The sequence below is a fragment of the Dendrobium catenatum genome, unplaced genomic scaffold (assembly GCF_001605985.2).
Source record: "Dendrobium catenatum unplaced genomic scaffold, ASM160598v2 fragScaff_scaffold_1378, whole genome shotgun sequence".
NCBI classification, from domain to species: domain Eukaryota; kingdom Viridiplantae; phylum Streptophyta; class Magnoliopsida; order Asparagales; family Orchidaceae; genus Dendrobium; species Dendrobium catenatum.
Window position 1 is genome coordinate 172,357 of NW_021319840.1, and position 24,123 is coordinate 196,479.

Genomic DNA, 24,123 nt, shown 5'->3' on the forward strand with positions numbered 1-24,123 from the left:
TCAACTCTCGAGCTCGTCGAGCGACTCGCAAACGGAGTCGGAGCTCCACAGGCGGGAAATCAAGGCGGAAGTTCCATAAGTGGGAATTTTTCCGACAAGAAATTCCACGATCGTGTGCGGGAAAACGCTAGAGGAGGCGGAGGCAGACGACTCGCTCGGATGCCAACGGCCGACGAGGCTCACGTGCCTGCTTGAGCTCATTTATAGTGGGATGAGCTCGAGTTTGAGCTCGTTTTCCGACTGACGAGCTGAGCTCGATAATGCCAAAACTCGACTCGGTTCAACTCGTTTATGCCCCTAATAACAATTATGTATTATTCAGGGTTTGAATTTATAACTTCAATTGTAATATTAGAGATTATGTATGTAACATCATTTTAATTGTTGTCAAGTTTGATTATTCTATTTTCTTGATAGAAATATTAAAAAAGGAAAATTATTCTTTTACACTATCGCAAAATCAAATCAAACTATAACTCAATGATCATTATAGGGTTTAGTCAATTAACATAAATTTATAATATTGATATAGATTCATAACAAGTAATATTACAAGATGACAAGTCATCAAATTAATCTCTTCTTAATCTATTCCATCCGACAAAGATGTTACATCCTATTTTTAAAAGATTATTAAAGCCTCGACATACGGATTATTAAAAGTTTTAGAAAAAGAAAAAAAAATAGTAACATCATATTTTAAAATGAAATAATAATAATAATAAAATGTCAAAGCTTGCCAACCTTTGCCTGCTGCAGTTTGGTCGCCGCTAGCAGCAGCCAATTAGCATATGCTATCCACTCATATGTTTGGGACAAGATGGGCCTTTTTTTATATTTCTGGCCCAAGATAGGCCTTTTTTGTATTTTTGGACCACTTTGGACTTAAGGTTAGCAATATTAAGCCTAAAAGAGCCTCTAGAACATATTTTGAGCCTTTTTCTAAATTTTTTGCAATTTCCATCCTGAATTGTGTGGAAGACATTGATATATAAAAAAATAAAATTTGATCAAAAACTAATCTTAACACAATTCTCAAATCAATAAGCATTCAAAATATTCAAGCCTAAAACATTTAGAATTAACACCAAGATTATATGAGCTCCATTTTAAGTAAACTTATTGCAAAAAAAAAACCTTAATGAGAAAAAATCAATGATTTCAAGAAAGTATTGATTGGAATTCAATGACTCTAAATTAAGCACTTCGAAGTGTAAATGGAGACTTTACAAAATCATTTGAGGGGCTAAGAGGTTGTTCATTTGAATGTATTACGATTGTTGACTATACCAAATACATGGATTCTATAATTTCACGTGTTTCATTCCCAAAAGAATAAATTCAAATTATTTTGTTGGGGGATTTGGAATTCCTCCTCAATTCATTTTTGGTGTATTTCAAATTTGTCAAAATCAAACAAACTATGAATGAACCTCATCATCACATGTGATACCTCTCCTTGATAGTGACCTTTGTGACATTCACACCTTTATTGACCCCAACAACCTCTCTAATAACAAAGACATGCGTGCACTCTACAATGATGTTAGTGACATTTGCGACCTAGGCCAATACAACCTCCATGAAGATGTTTGTAATCTTTTGTGACCTTCAACCCTATTTACAAATTTCTTGCTAACTCACATGACCTTCATGACACACACATGACATATTCATAGTTTTTTTAATTTAAATTCATTTTATCTCAAACTAAACACATAAAAATAATCTATTGACATTACACTATATTTAAAATGCCCTTGAAATCTAAATAATTGCAACCAAATAATTTCAATTTTCATATTGTTATAGTCAAAATGAGCAGCTCAGCGAGATGAATCTAACGAGTTTAAAAATGCTCAATTTTACTGTCAATACAGTTTAAATATATCTAAAGGAATTGTATGGTTAGGAGGAATATTTGAACTGCTAGTAGGAATGCCCTAATTTTTTGTTCAAAATAAATAGCATTCCCCCTCTGCATCGGTAAGGAAATTAATAAATTTGATTTATTTCTATATATGAAGGGGGATCCATGAGAGGACTTAAGAGGAGATAATTTTTAAACAATGGAGAATTATAGAGTTCTGACCCTAAACACCTAATGCACACATTTTACTAGCATCGAAGCTTGTTGTCTCCTAACATAGACACGCATTGCTACCCAATACTACAATGGTCATCACCCAATGTTGAGACTCACCATTGTCAAATGTTGACTACCACCATCATCATTATATGAAATCCATCGATTTCTAATTTTTAACATCTTCTTCATGGTCTCCTAGTCTCCCATTTTATAAGTAGAAGAATGGGTTATATTACGTCATTTCGCCTAACCTCTGGGGTTCCAAATAAAATGTTGCCCAACTAATACCAAGGATTAACAATCGATGTCTATCAATCACCAACATCTGACACTTGTCTTTTTGGTCATTAGTCTTCCCTCATATATGAAAAATAACTATGCAAACCGTCGATCATCGTGTCATACCTAATGTTATAAGTTGCCAATCATTGAACACTTGCCATTATCTGACATATGTTAACTACCAATGCTAACACTTATTTTCTTGGTTGTTGATCATGCCTTTCAATTAGATAATGATCAAGCAAACAATCAACTATTGTCTAATATAAAAACTTCCCGGTCAACTATCATCCCTAATTGATTGTTGTCCGATTTCTAATATCCGATGTGTATTAATCACCGACATTCTACACTTAATTTCTAAGTCATCATTCTTCTCTATTATAAAGAAACCAAACAAATAAATAATTGACCATCACAAAAAATTCTTAGTTGACCATCATCTAATGTCAATGAACTATCATTATATAATGCCCACCATTTTGATAGCCTAATCTCCCCTTTAAGTGGATAGTGATCTAGACAAACCTCCCAAGACTCCTTCCAACATAAAAAATATCTTTCATATTTTTATATTATATTAATGTCTTCTCCCACTATGGGAAATGGAATTCTGTGTGATGAAAAATTTTGAATTTTTATCTCATAATTTGCCAATTTGGAAAAAAAAAATCCTCCAAAATACTTTTTGTATAAAAATACCCTCAATGAGGATTAACCTCTTGAATTTTCACATTACCCATTGGATTAATGAATAAGATGACTTTCAAAGGCATCGTTTGAGTCGGCTTTTTTACTGCTTCTTAAAGCTAGTTTATAGTATAAAAATTTATGCTAAAAAATTATTTTAAGAATCAATAAGAAAGTCGTCCCAAACGAAACAAAAGTTAAAACTTGAAGCCGGAAATAATGAAATATTCTGGAAGCACTATGCAATAACTATAAAATCATAAAATGCCTTTGTAGTTTGAAGGACAAAAATCTTTTTTTTGTTTTCTATTAAAAGAAATAAAATATCTAAACTCTAAAGTTATAACTGCACTGCAAAAAAGCAATTTCCTTGAAACTATATAACTATCACAGCAATGGAGATAGAAACAAGGAAAAGAATAAGGGGCCAGATTTTTCTTTTCTGGATTTGTACAAAATCAAATAGAAGACTAATAAGCCTTCACAATTGCTCACATATTTATATATATTGTAATACATTTATGAGCAGGATTACCTGATGAGAAAGCAACCATAAACAATATTTCATACAAAGCGGATAATTAACCTAATGAATTTCTACACAAAATTGATACAAGCACACAAATTAAAATCAAATCGCCTGAACAACCAATCATAAGGAGTTTTGTAAACTGAAAGCTGGGGAGGTAGATCTTCAAGAAAATTCACATTATTAAAATGCTTCATGATCTAGCCATAGTATATATATATAAGTTTAATTATACTGGCAGAAGTCACCTGGGCTTATTAGAGTCGCCTGCCTTACTTCGAAATGATGAGAGGGAGAAGAATGAGCGAGGTGCTGCAATATTTCAAGTTTAAATTCAAAAGCACGTTAATTAAAATAAATAAATAAACACTAGTAGTGAAGCTAAATCAAATGTATGCGCATGATCTCTAAATGGAATAAAAAGTATATGTCCAAAGTAGTATCAAGATTTAAGTGTGTATATTTTAAATCTTAAAATTTTATAATATTTAATTTTGGCTTTAAACTCATTAAATATGAACCAATTTGATCTTACCGCCAACTTTGATGTTTCATTGGGTTTGGAGGGTTTGCAATCGAGTTGCCCATTGATTGTGCTGTATTGATCATGATAAGTAAGTAACAATGATTAAAAAAAAAAAATTGCAACAATCAGTTTAATAGCATGCCGGGTAACTATGAAGTATCAAAGAAACTGAAAAGTTGAGGTCAGTCAGCAAAAAGTCTATTAAAGAAATACAAAGAAATAAAAACTAAGGGCATATTAAAACATGAAGCAGAGTTGGCCTAAAGCTTCAGGCAAGCAGTTATTAAACAGATGAAGATGAACAGCCAAAAGTTGTTCTTAGCAAACTGTGATCATTGTGCGAATTTTTATCACTGCACTAAAACAAAATTCTATTCATTTTCTCCGCGCAATGATTTCAGATTTTCAGGTGTTTAATGACCCAATATAAGGAAACAGGGGAAAAATTTTCAGTTATATCTAACAGCAATTAGATAGACTTGATCGATAGACATTTTTCAACAGTTTTTGAATTTCCCTCAACCTGAAATTTTATTACCATCACAAGTTAGAGAATATGTTAAACACAAAATTTAACAAACAATTTTTATGAAGCACCCGTCAAGGACGGTAAAGTTGTTAACGCAGCTCGATCATAATTGTACTAGCCAATGCAACACAAAACGAAAATGCAAATAAAATGAACAAAACATTTAACTAAAAAAAAAATAATAATGCGACAAATGAGTTGACAGTGTTAAGCCAAATGCAGTTCAATAACTACAACCATCAAACATGTTTTTTTGTTGCAGTTCCTACGATTTTCAAGGCTTTCTGTTTGTTAGAAACAATGAAATGTCAGTAAGCAACTAACTACAACAATTTATATTGCCATCGGAAATTGAGAAAAGTCTTAGGCTTTGTTTGGGACGGCTTTCTTTCAGCTTCTTAAAGTAGCTTTCTAGTAAAAAATAAAAATTTTATACTAAAAAATTGCTTTAAGAAGCAAAAAGAAAGCCGTCCCAAATGAAGCCTTACTCCAACATTGAAATCTAAGTAGTTTTATTGTGTACTTAAAAACCGGTGCAAAGCAGCATAAACATTATTAATTCGTAACAAAAAGCAAGAAACATACGGCTTAAACAGGAACAAATTGGATAGCATAGTTCTTATCAATAAAATGTTGAAATCAAACAAGAAATTGAATAGGTGAGAGCATATAAAAAAATAGCACGTTTACCTTGTTCTGGAAAGATGTCACCGTCATTGAATCCATCATATGTAGTACTGTAACCCATTCTTGATTTCCTAAAATCATCTGAGGGCTTGTGTACTAGATCACGTCCATCTTCTGGGTCATCATCACCCTCAGAGGTCGTTGAAGCAGAGAACCAATCATTTACTAGATAGTCTGTACCCCTGCTTTTTCTTCCAAATTTTAATAATCTCTTGAAGCCTTTCGTTACATCTCTGCGAGATTGTTGGGAGGCGCTGGCAGAAATGACAGGAATCTGAGCACTTCCCCATTTCTTCCTCATTCGGGCTGCTTCAGAATCCATTATCTGGCTTAGCGAATGAGAATTCCATGACGTACAATCAGCAGTAAAATCAGAAGATCCATAAATATCCGATGCTTCCCGTGTATAACCAACTGAATGGTAACCATGTGAGTTCAATGATCCTGAACTTTCTTCTGCGGAGTCCTCGGCATTTCTAGCACAGTTGAATTTGGAAAAAATGATACTAGAACCATCTAGATGAGATAGTGGCCTCATAAGGTCGCCATTCTCTGATTCAGGTTCACCTGATAATTGGCTGTGCCTTGGTTTTTCACCATCAGAGTCAATAGGAATATCCATAATCAGATTGTTTCCTTCAGCATAAGCACTTTCAAATTCGTCATCATCAATGGCAATATCCAGTGAATCTTCCTTCTGGTTCACAATTTTTTCAAACTTTTCTTTGTTTTTAAGGTTCTCTGGAGTTATGGAGCTTCTTGATTTTCCCATAGCAGCTCCAGAACCATGGTTTGCACCATTTCCCTTCTTGACATACTGTTTAAACTCGCCGCTCATTTGGATATCATGAAAAGTCTTCTCAGAATCGAGAGAAGACAAGTCCTTCAACTCAGCGTGAGTAAATGAGTTTTTCCTCGTAATGTTGGACCAGTGGGACCGATCTTCCTTTGAGATTTCTGCATCCTCAATGGAGCTCTTGCTTCGTGCAAAACTTCTTGGCTGCACACGAGCAGTAGCCTTGGTAACTGCGGCCAAGGGCTTCATATTTTCATTTTTGAAGTCGGAGAATGTGGGAACTGATTGAGCAAGAGGGTTTTCGGTTTGTCCCCTATGCCGTAAGGAGTTGGAATTGGTAGACTTTACCAAATGCTTAGGAGTAGGGCTTACTGATGTCAAAGAAGTAGAGGATGAAAGCTTACTGGATTGATTATCAGTCGAAGATTCAGGCAGTTCTTGCTCATCATCATCCCCATCTCCTGTCAAGGACTCTGATGTCTGCTTACAGAACTAAAAAATAATCATTCCATTAACAAGACGTTACTTACGAATGCAGTACTTGGGGAAGCAATTAGTTGAACTAAAAGAAATAAAAAAAGCATCCCTTGCACCAAAGAATTATTGCAAGTGACAGTTTGCAACAGAAATACTGTCCTTTACAATACTCATAACAACTGGAACAAGCAGCCCTGTTATCCATACGATCAAACTTGGGAAAGGTAATTAGGCAAAAAAAAAAAAAGTTCACCTCATCAGGTTGAGACAATAATTCTGGAGAGCGGAGGACCATAAATCAAGTACACCAATATGACAGATTAACGTGTGATTGCATTTAAAAATCATATAAGTGCTCTTTTCCAAACTGTGCTTCAAGAGAATTTTAATAATATAAAAGATAAATTTGAAAGTGCTCATGATTAGCGAGAAATCTCCAATCTCAATGTTTTGAACACTAGTATCATTTAGAAATACCATAATAATTTACCATGTTAGCTTGCCATAATAGAATTAAACCACCAAACTAGCTGTGGCATGTGGCTTCTAAGTCACGAAATTTTAATTGTGACGTCAAGATATCCTTCTTAGCAACTATGGGTTATCATATTTAAGGAGCATCACAAAGACTAAAGATTAAAATGAAATACTTCATAATATTTGAAGAGCAAGCCCTGGCTAGCTCAAGAGTTTTAATAGCATGGAGCCTTCACTCTAAGGTGATACTCAAGATCTTAATCTCATCAATCTATGCTTGAGACTTCGGCCTGGCTGGATTTACACCTACATACTAAGCAAAGATTTATTGAAGCATAGTTGTGTTCATTTATTAGGATTTAACAACATGGAGTCTTGGCTCCAAGATGTTAAGTGAGAACCAGGATCAGATTGTAGAAAGTTGGTACATTGATGCCTCGTCCTAATCTACAAGGATCATAATTAGCAGCCAACAAGCCGCCAACAGGAAAGCCCAACCTTTGGAGTCGAAGGGTAGGGCCTAGATTGGATCCATAGAGTTCGTCTAGCTCATTTCTGGCTATCTTTTTATTAGAATTATTGTTTTCATATGTTTTCCTAGTTTTCTATTTAGGAAGTAATTGCCTAAACTCTATGAAGTTGTTAATATTTTAAATTAAAAAAACTATATATTCTTCTCATTTAGTTAGCAAGTTGTTTGGGCGTCAAAATATCTTGAATTATAATGAAAATGACACCAAATTTTTTATTCCCCAAAATCCACCCTCATCAGTTCTCTCTTTCATCTCTATTAGTAGGCTTCAATATAAGTAGGACCAGGGATCAAACTCTCTTTCATGTTTTCTCTTAATCTCGAACTGTTAGGCTTGGGAGAATCCCAAGCAAACCAACTCCATTCTGAGGGTTCGGTTGGTCAAATCTTCATCATGACTGTGAATTGCAATATGTACAGCAAGATGCATTCAATTAGAGAGGAATTCCAGCAACTTTGATGGGGAAAAAAGAGGAATTCAACCAAGCAACTCAACTCCACTCTTTGAGTGTTCGATTGATCAAATCTTCATCATAACTGTGAAATTGCAATATGTACAGCAAGATGCATTCAATTACAGAGGAATTCCAGCAACTTTAATGGGAAAAAAAAAAAAGAGAAATATCAACATGATTTATGCATCTATCTCTTACAAACCAATAACCATGGCCATTAGATAAATAATCTAAATTTTGATTATGTGGCCCTAGAATTTTGGATCATTATTCTAGCAGTAGTATGGCAGGTTCTGCCTATGGGTAAAGATGATGATGATAAGAATCAACCCCACCATTTAAATAAAACAACAGTCAATCACAAGTCAACAGGTTGATATAATCTACAACAAAGGCATGCCATCAAAAAACATTGGAGACTTCAAAGATTCTTAGAGATCCTAGAAGGGATGTTCTATCAATTCATGGCCTTCGTGCTATGAGAAACTATGGGAACCATAGCAATCTGCCTACCCATGGGGAGTACCACCATAAAGGTATTGCTAATTCAGACGACGAAATCCAAAAGGCTACAAGGATATAGAAGATAATGAATCTGTAAGAATTTCCATAGAGGACTGAAATAGCATATAAAGTTGACACAATGCATGAGTTACCAACCTATGATGATATAGTTAATGTCAAAAAACTCCATGGCTGTTTTGAGCTTGTCAAGACATGCAATTATATTTGTATGCAGAACTATGCCCAGAAGATAGCTTCTAAGAGGATAAAGCAATATAGTCATTCTGTTATGTCATAGAACATGGAAGCAAGAAGGCACGACCTAACAAGGAAGATCTAGAACAAATTCAAGACCATCTTTACGAAGTTATTCCTAATCAAGTGTCGTCAAATAAAAATTAGTCAATAATAACTAGTTCTAACTTAACCAAGTTTTATAATAGCAGTTTCTTATGCAAAAAACTAAGCCATTGCCTCCTAAACAGCCTTGACAGCACTCTAAAGAGCCAAAACAACAATGGCAAAAACTGGACAACAAAATTAGCTAATGGAACAGATAAGTCCATTGTCCAATTTCTCCACGAGAAGGAGACCTTGGAGAGACCGAGCATCTAGATCCTTGACGCTAATTCTTCATCGCTATCCTTTTACGTCACAATGTCTGAAGCTAATTCCTCCCAAAGCTTCAATCAAATAGAGGACTCTATGATGAAACAAAGAAGAGGTGACATCCAAAATATGCAAACTTCCTCTCACTTAAATGGGAAGACTTACTTGAATAGATCTCAATTTATGAAGACCTACTTGAAAGGGAAAATAAAGATGAATCACCTCCTTGGGGCAAGACCAAAAGGAGATCGGAGATCCTAATTTCTGAGCATAGGATGAAGCAGACTCCATGATTATGTCATGATTGTGAAATTCCATTACTCCAGAAATTAGTGATACTTTCATGTTCTTATGTTCGGCAAAGGACATATGGGATGCTGCCAGGCAAACCTTCTCAAAAGCTAGGGATGATGCTCAAGTCTTCAAAATTAAGATCAAGATGGGAAGCACAAAATAAGGAAGCAAGACCGTAATTGAATATGCTACTCTCCTTCAAGGCTTGTGGCAAGAACTTGATCATTATAGATATATAAATACCATGGATGAAGATGGCGCCAGTTCTGCCATGGATGAATTGTGTGAGATTAATTTGAGTACTGAATCAGATCCTCGACCTATTTTTCATAGTGCTTTGCTATCCGAGCAAGAGGCTCAAGAGTATGTTGAACTCACTTCTGAGTTTAGATATTGCTTTGCCTGAAACTATACGGAGATGCCTGATTTAAATCCGGAAGTAGCAGTCCACAAGTTAGCCATTAGTCCTGATGCAATCCCTATTAAACAGTCACCTCATCGGATGATGTTAGAGATTGAACAATAGGTAATCGCCGAGACTAAGAAGCTTATAGAAGCTAATTTTATTCGTGAAGAGAAGTATCCCACTTGGCTTGCCAATGTTGTTCCAGTCCGGAAGAAGAGTGGTCAGATCTGTATCTGTATAGACTTTCGTGATTTGAATAAGGCATGTCCTAAGGATGATTTTCCTCTTCCCATCCTCGAACTTATTGTTGATATTGCTTCGTCCCATAGCATTTTTTCCTTCATGAATTGTTCATCTGGTTACAATCAGATAAAGATGGCCCCTGAGGATGAGAGATTCACTACCTTTCGCACTCCTATCGGCGTGTTTTGTTATAAGGTGATGCCCTTCGGCCTCAAGAATGTCAGGGCCACCTATCAACATGCCATGGCTGTCATTTTTGATGAGTTGATTCATGAGTAGGTTGAATGCTATGTGGATGATTTAGTGATCAAAAGCAAAGTCTGTAGTGATCAACTTCGAGATCTACGAATCGTTTTTGAGCGCTTGCTCAAGCATGTTTAAAGATGAATCCTCTAAAGTGCGCATTTGGCGTCACTACGGGGAAGTTCCTTGGTTTCATTATTCGCTACCATGGTATTGAGATTCATCCCTCCATGATCAAGGTCATAGTGGACTTGAAACCCCCCAAGAGTCTTACTCAGTTGAGGTCTTTTCAGGGTAAGCTTGCTTTCTTGCGGAGATTTATCTCCAACCTTGTCGGTAGATGTCATCCCTTTGCTGCTTTAACAAAGAAGGATGCATGCTTTCATTGGGATATGAATTGTCATGAGGCCTTTGAGAGCATAAAGCGCTATCTGACAAGCCCCCCTATGTTAGCTACACCCATCCCAAGTAGACCGTTAATTCTTTACACTACGGCCTTGGATGAGTCACGTGGCAAAGAGAATGTCTTGTACTACCTTAGCAGACGTTTGATTCTTATAGAGCTAAAATACCCGCAATGGAAAAGCAATGTTTAGCTTTGATCTTTGTTGTGCATAAGCTTAGACACTACATGCTCTAACACAAGATCAGTTTGATCTCTCGAGTCAATCCTTTGCAGTATCTGATGACCCGTCCGACTTTGTTAGATCGTCTAGCATGATGGTCCATGATTTTACTGCAATTTGACATTACCTTTGTCCCTCAGTAGACCGTCAAAGGAAAGGCACTAGCTTATTTTCTTGTTGCTCACCCGATCCCTGCAGATTCCCCACTCAATGATGATTTGCCAGATGAACTAGTCATGAGTGTGGAAGAGCAAAAGTCTCCTACTTTGGAGTTTTATTTTGATGGAGCTTCTTCCATCAAATCACTACGTCCTTATAAAACTCCTATGGTTAGGGTAAGTTTGGGGCTTATTTTTGTCTCTTGAAAGCCACATCCTTTATTACTCTTACACTCTTTCAGAACCTCGTACTAATAATGAAGCTGAGTATGAAGCTCTGATTTTGGGACTTGAGTTGGCCGTTCAGATGAATATTGTACGGGTAAAGATCTTTGGAGATTCCCAATTAATCATTAATAAAGTAGCTGGAATCTTTAAAGTTCTCAAACATGAGCTCTTGACTTATCACAATAAGGCAATGGAGCTCTTGTGTTTAATCCCTGAAGTAACTTTAGTTAGAATCCCTCGATCTGATAATGGTAGAGCGGACTAGCTAAACTTGCTAAGGAGTTGGCTGACTCGACTGGAAACCTAGTGTCAATTGTTGTCCAGTATCGGCAAGCCTTATGCCCCGCGGACTTGTCTTCTCCCGATCAAACCTTCGCAGTGTTCGTTGTTGAGGAAGAGTTAGATTGGAGAGTCCCCTTTATTGAGTAATTGAAGCGTGGTAGGCTTCCGGATGATCGCTCTCTTGCCACTCAGATTAGAAAGAGAGCTCTGTCACTCTCCTACGTGAATGAAACCTTGTACCGATGCTCTTTTGACCAAATGTGGTTACGTTGCCTCAATAACGAGGAGGCTCGTAAGGTCATGGGCGAGGTACATTAGGGACTTTGTGGTGCTCATCAATCCGGACCCAAGATGAAGGTTAGGATTAAACGTCTTGGTTATTATTGGCCGACTATGATCCGTGATTGCATTGAGCACGCTAGAAGATAGTCAAGATACCACCAATGCCAAATTTATAGTACAGTTATCCATCAACCTCCAAATTCGTTGCACCCCACTGTGTCTTCTTGGCCTTTCGAGAGATGGGGAACAGATGTAGTGGGCCCTATTGACCCTCCTAGGGGTCATAGGTTTATTCTGGCTGCTACTCGCACTTAATAATTTCTCCCAATGAGAGAATAAAAAAAGTGGAAAAATTAAAGGGGCACCACAAGCTAACACTACAACAAATTAATCTAGCCTAGAAAAACAGTTCAACTTCAGAGAGCTCAACAACAAAGATATTTGTAAGCTAAAATAACTCCTAGTATCATTTGAAAAACCACTTGCATCTTTTTCTCATGCACTTTCAGGTAAGTTTCTTACATCCATTAAATTAAGTGTCTTTAGAAAGTATTTGAAAAGTTTACATATCATTAACTCAGAAGCCACAAATCACATGACATACTACATTACCCACTTCATTAACTACACTCATTGCCCGAGTGATAAGATAGTCATCACTGTTGATAGTTCTCTTACCACAGTGGCAGGCCTAGGAGACGTACCCTTATCTCCTCTCTCACTCTTAAAAATGTGTTCCACGTACCTTAATTATCCATAAAATCAATCTCCATACAAAAACTTACCAATGATCATAAGTATCAAGTCATATTTAACCCTAATTGTTGTTTATTTCAAGACCAGGGATCGTGAAAGAAGATTGAACTTGCTAAGACATTCATCTATTATTTGGCTTCATCATTTTAAATTAGGACATCCATCTTTTGATGTCTTAAATAACATGTATCCAAAACTTTTTTATGAATTGAAAAATGAATCATTTCATTGTGAAACATGTGAGTAGCCAAGTATAAACGAGTTTACTTGCCAAACAAAAATGAGAGATGTCGTACTCCATTCTACTTTATTCATTATGATATATGGGGACCCTAAAAAATTTCTAAAATCTCAGGGGCCAGATGATTTGTATCATTCATTGACGACTGCACTTGAGTATGAATCTTTCTCCCCTGATGTTAGCACTATTCTCTCCCATTTTTCACACCATGATCCAGAACCAATTCAAAGTAAAAATAAGAAATTTTCGTTTCACCACTGCCAAAGATTACTTTAACCAAACTATATCCTCTTATTTTTTAAAGAAATATATCATTCATGAATCTTCTTGCATTCACACCCCACAACAAAACGGAGTTGTAGAAAGAAAAAATTGTCACCTTCTTTACATCCATTAGTGCCCTTCTATTCCACCACAAAGTACTCAAATTCTATTGGAGGAAAGCCCTTCTGACTGCCATATATATCATAAATTACCTTAAAAAATCTTGGGACTAAAAACACTAATAAATATCTTATCCTCCTTTTACCCTGAAGTCTGAACCCATAACAAACTCACACCCAAAATTGTTGGGTGAACTGCCTATGTTCACATTCATAGCCAAAATTGAGAAAAATTAAATCCAAAAGCAATAAAATATAACGGTATCAAAATGGGTTTAAACGTCAGGTTTGAGTCTAACCCAGAAGTAACCCAAATTTGTACTGTAGCAATGAAATTGTTGTTATTGCTAGCAAGTTGCATTCAATAAATCTCAACCTTGTTTGTCAATTTATCCAATAAAAATTAATATCCAGGACCTTTGGATCAATAATCTAAAATTTGATTGCGTGGCACTTTGGATTTGGATCATTTCATGTGTATTTTGATGCAATGCAACAATGGCATCACCCTTTGGAGACTAAGTTTGTATCCCTTGGGGAGCATCAACGATTCAATATGTATAGCGATGTGAGATATGAATTTGTTCCCCTTGGGGTATATAGGGGCCATGGCGCATATAACAGTTCATTCATTCCCCAAGGGTACATTGGTGCTTTAGCTCATATATCAATATAAGCATTCATCCTCTTCAGGTGCACTTATTCCTTAACATAACTGTATACGTAAGCTATGCTTTAACATGAATCAAGATGGTGACCAACAGAGCCTTGACCAATTGGGATCCAAAAGGGTCACACCCAATCTTTAACTATTATGCTTGATCAGTTAAGTTGACATCGAGTGATTTTATTCACATTGTGGTACGCCAATGCTTTAGCATGCATTTTAGAGTGAGTTGTGCCTTTGTATGTATATCGAGATAATAATTAAACTACTACCTTTAGACCAATTTTAGGTTAGATGGTAATAAGGAATTTGATATATAGTGAATATATTAAGATAACGGTAGTTATGTTGGAAATTCAATAATAGCATAAGTTCTATCAGTTTAATGTGAAACCTAAACTAACCAAATATCCATAAAACATAAATATGCACGTACTACTAGCAATCACATTTATATTGAATATGTGCCTACTATAGACCACATGGGTTATGTTAGATCACAAGCGCTATCCAATCAAAATAATTGTACATCACAAATTCTTAAATTCAAAAATACCAAATGTAACTGATCCAAGGACTCATAAAACTGAAATATCTAAAAAATTTAGCATAAAAGCACTAGGAACATATATGCTCTCAGAATATTAGGTTAGTACCTGGCCTTTAACTTTAAGAGTTGAACGACCATTGAAAGACCGCATCTTCTCTGCTCGACAACGAGCATCTGTCAAATTTTGTCTATTAGAAAAACTTGCTAACCTGGCCTTCATCTCTGCTTGGCTAAGCTCTAGACTGTCATGCATTGCCTTCATCTTTGCTTCCTTCTGAGCCCTCTTGGATCCGCATTCCTGACTCAATTTAGCATCCCTTCTCAGCATATATTTTCCATAGAGTTTTCCTCTTGGAACATCCGTTGGAGTGTGACTACCCACCTGTTGGGCCTTGATATCACACAAGTCAAAATTTTCAATCGTTCCAGGCAACAAGTCAGAATCAAATTCAACCGACATGGTTGAATCCTGCCTCAGTAAGATCTTTTCAGGCTTTTGCTTAGGAGGAGATTGTGCAAATCTTTTCTCCGCAGACTTCGTTGCATGATCACTCAAAGTTTTCCTTCTTCGTGCAGAGGCTATATGATCACTATGATTCTTGAGCTTGTGTTCAGCGAAAAGCTTTTCCAACTCCTCAGCCTTCAGGTGAAGTACATCATTAAGCTCATGATTATCCTTATTTGGCCTTGCAGTTTGAGACCCCTCAAGTGAAAAAGGAAGAGCTTCCATGCCCTCATTAATTTTCCTGCTCTGGAATGTTTGTGGATGACTTTCTTCGCTAGGAACTATTTCATCTCTTTTTCCCTGAAACTTCTTGTCGGTTCCAGACGTCTTCCCAGAAAATCTCAATCCCACCGAAGCAGAACCCTGTCGTGCTTTAGCAGAATTAACTTTGGATGGTACCTGAGCAGCTGTAATAGTTGCCGGTCTTGCCACCAGTTTCTCATCAAAACTGCTACCCTGGTTTTCAGGATGCCCAGAGTCACCCTTTGCGGAGATGCCTTCCATCTTCCCCATGGAAGATTTAAACTGGATTTGGGAATCTGAGACACACATAGATTTTGGTCCAGTATCTTCCATTTTTCCACTGAACGAACTAAATTTGTACACAGAGGTAGGTTGAGTTTTCACTGCAAGTTCATCTACTTCTATCTGATTTCTAGGTTGGGCCAGGAGACTAGCTTGATCTTTTGGTTCAGATGGCACTGCTAAAGCTAGAGGTGTTCTAGAAGGAATATGACTTACAAGGTCCTCTGAAGCAGACCTGAAATTGGTTTGAGAGGCTGCAGGTTCTCTTGATCTGGCAACCTCTCTAGAGTTGAAAAAAACTTTTGTTCTGCTTTGAGATACAACTTGGTCACATATACCACCGTGCTCTAAACCCTCCAGAGAGCAGTTCGTATGGGTCCAAGTGTTAGGTTGCTCCTCCTTGGTTAATCCAGGTGGTTCCTTGGAGGCTGAAACATTGACTTTTTCATGAACAGCATCACTGGTCTGAGTTTCAACTTTAGGGAGCGTTCTGTCATGATCCTGACATGAAGAAAAAGCTGATGAAGAATTTTCCACTGAGCTGTTTTTATAACTCAACCTAGCATAAGATTTAGATGCCTCTATTAAACCACAATCATCATTCTCAGATTTTCTAGTAGTGACTTCATGCTGCAAGTTGTCAGAAGATGTTGGAGTTCCTGCAGTGCCGCCACTCTCTTTCCGGTCAATGCTGCTGGTGCTGTTACTGCTGAAATCAATACTCATGTCACTAGCACCACTCCATCTCCTCAAAACCAGCTTCTCCACAGAAACATCAGATGGGTTCCTACGGTGCTCACCTCTGGTTCCAGCCAATCTACTAACAATGGGGCCACCAAAGCTGCTACCTCCAACATTAGGATTAGCAGATTGTTCTTTCTGCTTGCTCTCAAAAAGATTTATACGATCCTGTACGGTCAGTCGCTTTGATCCTCCTCCAGCCTGCTGAGCAGACTTGGCTGAAGATACAGCAGTAGAAGCTGTATCATCCACTTTTTCCATCTCGTTTTGTACCAAATGCTGTGAATCTGGCTTCAACCGCTCAGTGGTGGCAGCAGCTGTCACACCTACAGCTTGCTGTTGTTGTTGGTGTGGACTGATGCTACGCAGTTGTGCATCACCACATTGAAAAGTTGCTGATCTGGCAGGATCCGTCTGCTCAACTTCTGCTTCATCTATTGACATGTCAGAGCCAGAAGACGAACGAACATTAGCATCATTGAAACTCTTATACTGCAGATGGATAGCTGGTGACGGCAGTGACTGCTCATCATTAATCAACTCTGGTCTCCGTCGAGGTAGAGATAGAAAGTTTTTGCTTGCTTCACTACATGCGAAGACAATAACAAAGAAATCAGGGCGTTACTTTCTCCACTTTCATGATAATAATCAACCAAGCAGAAAGCTAACAGATCCAATAATATGCTGGCAATTCAATCAGAGGATGTAGAAAATTCCAAAATGACGAAACATTTGCCACTGCTTATGTAATTTCTTACATACATAAAGGTCCGGTCAGCCAAGGATAACAACATAGAGTTAGTGCTCACCTCAAGCGAATTGCCCTAAATTGATCCGCAAAAAGGAGTAGCTCAGACACAGATTCTAGATTGAAACCAGCAGCTGATGCCCTAGCACAAGCAGTAGCCAAGTCCTGCTTTACAGCAGTAAGCCGTACATCAATTGCTCTGAGAAGCTCTTTCCTGCAAAGCATAAAGAACATAATTTAGATTAACAACAACAGTACAAGATGCTAAAGCTCAATTGACATGATCACGGCCTAAAAAAAGTGCAAGAATTAGAGAAAAAGCCGTGTCATTGCTTGATGTTTAGACAAGCCCACTCTCATAACATAGGCCAGATCTTTTTAGGTCTAACTTTACCTCTCATAACATAGGCCAAATCTAATACATATAGCCTCCTAACCGGGTCATCAAAAGGCCGACATTTTATGTGACCAAATCATCTAAGGACACACTCTCTAATCTTATCTATCACTGGAGCTACTCCAACCTTTTCACATATATGCTCATTTCACATTCTATCTCTAACAGTAAAGACATTCATCCACCTGAGCATCATCATCTCTATAACATTTAATTTAATTGTATGCTTCTCTTTTAATGGCTAACATTCTGCACCATAAAGCATTATAAGTCTCAGCACCACTTTTTATAGATTTTCTCTTAAGTTTGAGGGGTAATTTTCTATCACACAATAGGCCCAATGCATTCCACCGCTTCAACCATCAAACATGAATTATGCTAATAATATCCCCATATATTTCAAAATTGCTCTGACAATAGACCCGAGATATGTAAAATGTATACTCTTATTAATGGCTTGATCTCCCAAAATCACAATCCCCCCATTAGATATATTATTGCTAAAATTACACTCCATGTATTCAATTTTAGATCAACGCAAACAAAAACCTTTACACTCTAAGGTTGACCTCCATAATTCAAGTTTACCTTCAACTACCTCTATAGTCTTATCAACAAGAATAATATTATCAGCAAAAATCATACACTAGGGTACATCCTCCTACAAATGTCTAGTAAGAATATCTATGACTAAAGCAAAAAAGATATGGGCTTAAAGATAATCCTTGATGTAATCCAACTAAAATAGGAAAATACTTGGTCCAACCTCCTCGTGTTTGAATACAAGTAACAACTCCTGCATACATATCCTTAATGACTTGAGTATAAGCATTATTAACCCCTTTCTTTTCTAAAACTCTCCATAACACTTCTCTTGGAACTTTATTATAAGCTTTCTCCAAATCAATAAATATCATATATAGATCCTCCATATTCTCCCTATACTTCTCCATCAAACTTCTCAATAAATGTATAGCTTCCACAATAGAACTACCCGGCATGAATCTAAATTGATTTTGAGAAACATTAGTATCACATCGTAACCTATGCTTAATAGCTCTCTCTCAAAGTTTTACTGTATGGCACATTAACGTAATTCCTCAATAATTCACACGCTCTTGTGCATCACCTTTATTCTTAAAAATAAAAATCAACACGCTTCTTCACTCATTTGACATATTTTTCGTCTTCAAAATAATATTGAAAAGTTTTGTAAGCAAAGAAACTCCTTCATCTCCTAAGCATTTCCACACCTCTATTGAATATCATCAAGTCCAACAGCTTTTCCACACTTCATTTTCTTTAAAGCCTCTCTAAATTCGATTTTACTAATATGCTAATAAAAATAAAAATATGTATTTTCATTTAGGGTGCTAAAATCACTAAAGTCATCGTATTCTCACAATTTTCATTGAAAAACTTATCAAAATATCTCATCCACCTTTCTTAAATATCATCTTCTAATAAAAGTTGAATTATTTGCATCACACGTCACTTTTTTAGACTCCTTACAGGCCACTTTATATCTTTCCCAATTTTTTGATTTTTATATCTAAACCAATTTTTATAATAAAGCTTCTTTTTTTATATATTTTCTTGCACATTTTGATTCCACCGCCTCCAAGTATTTTTACTATTATGAGCTTTTTTTATACTCCAAGCACATCATTTGCAACAATTTTAATATTATTAGCTACTTTGACATTAAAATTTTGGAGAAAGCCAAAATGATTTCTCCAGAATGATTTTAGAGATTGGAATAAATCACAAGAAGGCCATGGGAACATTAAAACTTTCACAATCAGTGTACTAAGAAAATGACAGGCAAATTCAATATGATAAAGGCAAAGAATGTAAGTGCACCATTCACTAGCCACTTCAGATTGTCCGAAAAATATATATTCTAAAAACTAAAGAGAAAAAAAAGTACACGGCAGAAGTCCCACATACTTTAGTCATGGTATACCTCATGTAAGCAATGATCAGTACAAGACCATATATTGCAGAAGCAATGGGAATAATTAGAATATACATCTCTTGCCCAGGAAAAAGAGACTAAGAAGTTATTAAGTAGATATTGCACTATCTTAAAGGGACAATTAATTATTCTCTAAAGTATATAAGTTAAAATTACAGTGCTACAATATTTCAGATCTATGTGGAAACCTAAACACAAGAACCATTAAATACATGTACATTCTATATTTCTATGTGACAATGCAATCAATTGGGTGCCACAATTACAGAAGATAAATTGTCGTGTTTACTGTTAAAGTTGAAAACATAGTTAACATGGAGTCAGTAAGGAGATGATATGGTTGAAAGGCTTTTTGGAAGAGTTAAACTGATAACACGAAGATCTACTTCTCTTATCAACCAGATCTTTCCAGCCAACTAAATTAGGTAATAATGCAACATATCGCTGAGTTCATTTAAACCGTCGATATCAGGCTAAATGAGCAAAACACTATTGTTGGATGGTGCAGGTCCATCTCAATTGCATCACCCAGTTAAAGCAAACATAATGTCATAATAACTAGGCATAAACCTTGTTACTATTATAACTAACTAAGGGAGACAAGAAGCTCACTTTGTTGCATCTGCAGCTGCAGCAGATTTAGATTCACTTTCACCTGGACAATGTGTAATTAAAAGAGTGAGTTGAATGGCAATCTGCAGTAAGAAATGAATGGTGTTTATCTCCTACAAAAACGAATTAGCTTGGACGTAAGAATACGAACGGTTCTAGCAACTAAATATTAGTCAAGTAATCCACAGATTTTAGGTCATCCATACCACAGAAAAAGGAATAAAAAATGGTGCGTGCGTGCGTGTGTGTGTGGGGGGGATAGATTATGAAAAATCCAAAGTAGTGAGGGCAGAAAAATTGCAACAAATAATGATTTTAAAAACATAGTACTTAGGAAAATGAAGAAATGAATGTCGTGAACACATAAAATGACTATGTTGTCCACTATGCAAAGCGGGGAAGTACCCATCATGCTCTACCGTGTCCAGAGTTATTGCTTTCAGGCATAGCATCCCTTTCATTAGGAACCCAAACTAAAGTGATCAACAAGAAGCTTTGGAGAAACTACGCGGAGATTTGAAGTAGCTAATGTTTAAAAGTTAGCAAACAAGTTATAGTTTGAATATTTATAAGAAACCACGTATATTTTTTACAACAAACCAGGATTGCAATTTGCAAAAGCATAGAGGGTTAGTGCACTCAAAGACACTGCCTTGGGAACTAAAAATTCTACTCTATGTTTCCAATTAGTGACTTGCCAAAAAAATAGATTAGTCTTCTAAAAAAAACTATCTAAACATCTATAAACTTTTTTAATATTTGTAAAACACTCAGATAAGTTTGTTCTGTTGGGACTCGTGCTCACAAAGACTTCCACCCTATTTCCTTCCTCTTTTGCCACCACCTTATTGATCTATGGCATCACTACTACCTTATGAATCTGTGGACTATTAGAACTATCCTATAGCTATTATTTTGCCTACCCATCAAATTATGAACTATTATAATTATCCTATAATATTATTCATTATTTTACATGCTTCTTATCATAAGCTATTCTAGGATTGTATAAATACTATACATTTTTTTTTAAAATATAAATACTATACATAATGGAATAAAATGCTCAACCAATCCTCTGCAATTTTTTTCAATATAAATATTCAAAAGATTCGCACTTTCATTGCTTGAATTTTGATAAGGTGATTTAACATGCTCTAACCATAAGTGACTCATCTAGTTATCATGAATACAAGCATCTAAATTCTGAACGCCTATTCCTGCATGACCTCAGTGAAAAGAATCACTATTAAGTTCTTAAAGACTGCATAGCAGTTCTTACTTACTTTCCTCGAAGTAGCTAACAGGCGGCAGATCAATAATGAGTTGATTTTAAAATTCAGCGTAGGCATGTTTGTATAGTACATGAGATGGAAGTCTGATTGTTTCTTCAAAAACTATTTTCCATAAAAAGATAAATGACTTCTAGAAACAAACTTTTAAGAAAGATTTAACTACTTTTTATCATTAAACCTAAAAAAACGTCCAAAAAAAGTAAATTGAGTGATAATTTCAACATAATTTTTCTTCTTTCTAGCGTTAATAACAAGTCCTTGTGTAGAGTATGTCTTGGCCCACCCAATCGGTCCAATAAATTACAACATCATGACATAAGCTCGATCTAGCTCATTAACCCACTCTTTTTTTGATGGGGACATCAGATTTCGACACGTGTATCATCGCCGGCGACGCAGATCGACGGCTACGATCCAGAGCCTCTATTTCTGATTTATTTACAGCTTATTTCATATGTACTTTTCGTTTTCCGAGTTTGCCCATGAGGGCATTGTTTTGCTTATGTAGCCCTGAGGGCATTTCTGTCTTTTCATTTTTTTTATTTTTGGACCTCCTTATATGAGGCATCATGTATTGGAATGAATCAAAAGGAAAAAATCTTTTAGTTCATAAAATGGGAGAAGAAAATATTTAAAAAAAATGAAAAAACATTGATCATTAAACCAGTTGGTCTTGCACTAAGTTGAAATGTTCCCATGAACAGTTATAAACTTCTAATCAAGAAAAATGTTTAGGTCACTTGGGCAACACTACTAATTAAAGCATGTATCATACTTCTCTCAATTTAACAGTTTGGCAAATATCATATGCCATCATTCAAAGATGCAAAAAACAGACTTGGAAAGTGTCATCATTTAATGTTCCTGCAGATTGTCGATAATTTTACTGCTTATGTTTGTGAGATAATAACTTCAGCAAGAGTAACAAAAAAACTAATACAAATAGATGCATATATCGGGAGCAAAGCACCCGTTGGAGAGTGCGTTTTACAATTTAATTAATGATAAAACATCAGCAGAATGCAATACAGCAAGCTAAGAATTTGTAATATATAATTCTTTCAACAGCTCTCATCATTATCAAGGTACATAAATATGAACCTATCACACATACCAGAAAGCTGGTCTCTTGCTCCCTGAAAAAAAAAAAAAGCATTCCAAAAGGTGTTTATACAATCAAATTTAAAACATCAATCTTAACTGAAAGTTGAATCAAGAATATAGCATATGTTCATACCTGAGAATACATCTTCCTAGCTCCTTCCAATTGTGACATTTCTGCATCTAGTGTATTGACCAGCTCCAATACCTCCGGTGTACTAACAAACCGAACAAACCTGTAAAGAAACTAAATTGAATTATTTAGACTCTTCACTTTAGACTAATTCAAACGTACATTAAAGGTAAAGATAAACAGTTTTGGAACAACAAGAAGGAAATGTTGAATTTATCTATAAACCTCTCGACAGTTCCTTTATTGAACCACATGGCTGCATTTTTCCTTCTTCCAACTTCTAGATTGATCACGTGAACATCATGAGAAGCCTGTTCTTCGGCGACCTTCAGATGGGTCAAAAATGGTTTCAAGAAACCGGATGCAAGTTTCTCAGTCTTGCCATCTGCTGAAACAAATAACTCACACCTGAAAAGATCAGCCAGCGAAAGGGAGTTAGGCATAAATATATATGCTTTCTATAAGGAAAAGATTAACGAGAAACCCAAATTCCATTTTCAAGCGCCAAAACACCTTGTCCGTCTTGGGGAGAGCTGGAAAAACGCACAATCCAGAGGAACGTTGGAGTACATCTTCTCTAGCCACTACTGGTAAATATCTCTCCAAAGCTGTCCTGTAATCTACGGCCCACGAAGGCATGAACCATCTGTTAGATTTCCAAAACCCAGAACCCTCAAACCCTGCAGCGATTCAAACACAGGATCACTTCAATTAAACATATCAACAGAATTCCCTACAACAGAAACAAACTAGTGCAGGAATCTATAGGCAGAAACCCACCGCATGAACCAGATATCATCCTAGATCTACAAAATAGAGACATTCCTAGATCTAACTTCCAGTTAAAATTTTAATGCAAAAACTAAACGCACATACAAGAAGTCGATTACCTAGCAACCGACTGAGAGGCCGCACCAAATCGCTGAAAGCCAACGATTACCATAAATCCATGCAATGCAGCGGGAAGGAATGCCATCGATGCTCCCCTAACAACCCATCTCTGTCGAAGCACGACACGGCACCCTATTTCCTGGCTTCACAAGCCGGATCAGTCCCAAGGAAAACCTAAAAGATGGAGAAGGAGAGGATCGGCCTCCAATCGCATCAGTACCCTACCAGCCGTACTCCGGCGCCTTCGTCGCAACTACCCATCGAAATCCTATACCTTCACAATGGCATTGCTCTCCCTCCCTCTCTCTCGCATCAATTCTTCATGGCGAAAGGTCTTCCGCTGATGAAGAGGCTCAGCGAAGGTAGCTTAGCTTCTGGCAGATGGTTCATGTGCTTCTTCTCTCTCTCTCTCTCTCTCTCTCAAATATAGAAGAGTAGATTGCAAGCAGCGACTTATGACTTATGAGTGGAGAATAGAAGACGGTAACGAGACGTCGGAGACATAAGAGGGATTTCAACATTAAAAAATAATAAAAAAAAAAATTTATACTCCGCCACCACGCAAGCATTTTTGCGAACCTGCGAGACTTTCGTTTAAAATGACAGAAATACCCATGGATACTTAGCGTAATTAACCTCGGTGGCACCTTAATTAA

General features: G+C 36.5%; 1 protein-coding gene across 1 annotated transcript; it reads right to left on the reverse strand.

The window, feature by feature from the left end:
- On the reverse strand, window positions 1-23,908 carry LOC110116624. Its single transcript, XM_020850284.2, has 11 exons — window positions 23,467-23,908; window positions 23,090-23,256; window positions 22,802-22,984; window positions 22,580-22,679; window positions 22,457-22,478; window positions 20,048-20,090; window positions 17,122-17,274; window positions 14,648-16,898; window positions 5,336-6,620; window positions 4,126-4,186; window positions 1-187 (listed from the first exon to the last, which is right to left on the reverse strand). The coding sequence occupies exons 2-11, from the start codon at window positions 23,146-23,148 to the stop codon at window positions 1-3; spliced, it is 4,344 nt and encodes a 1,447-aa protein (XP_020705943.1). The 5' UTR covers window positions 23,149-23,256; window positions 23,467-23,908.
- Between the last annotated feature and the right edge of the window lie 215 nt (window positions 23,909-24,123).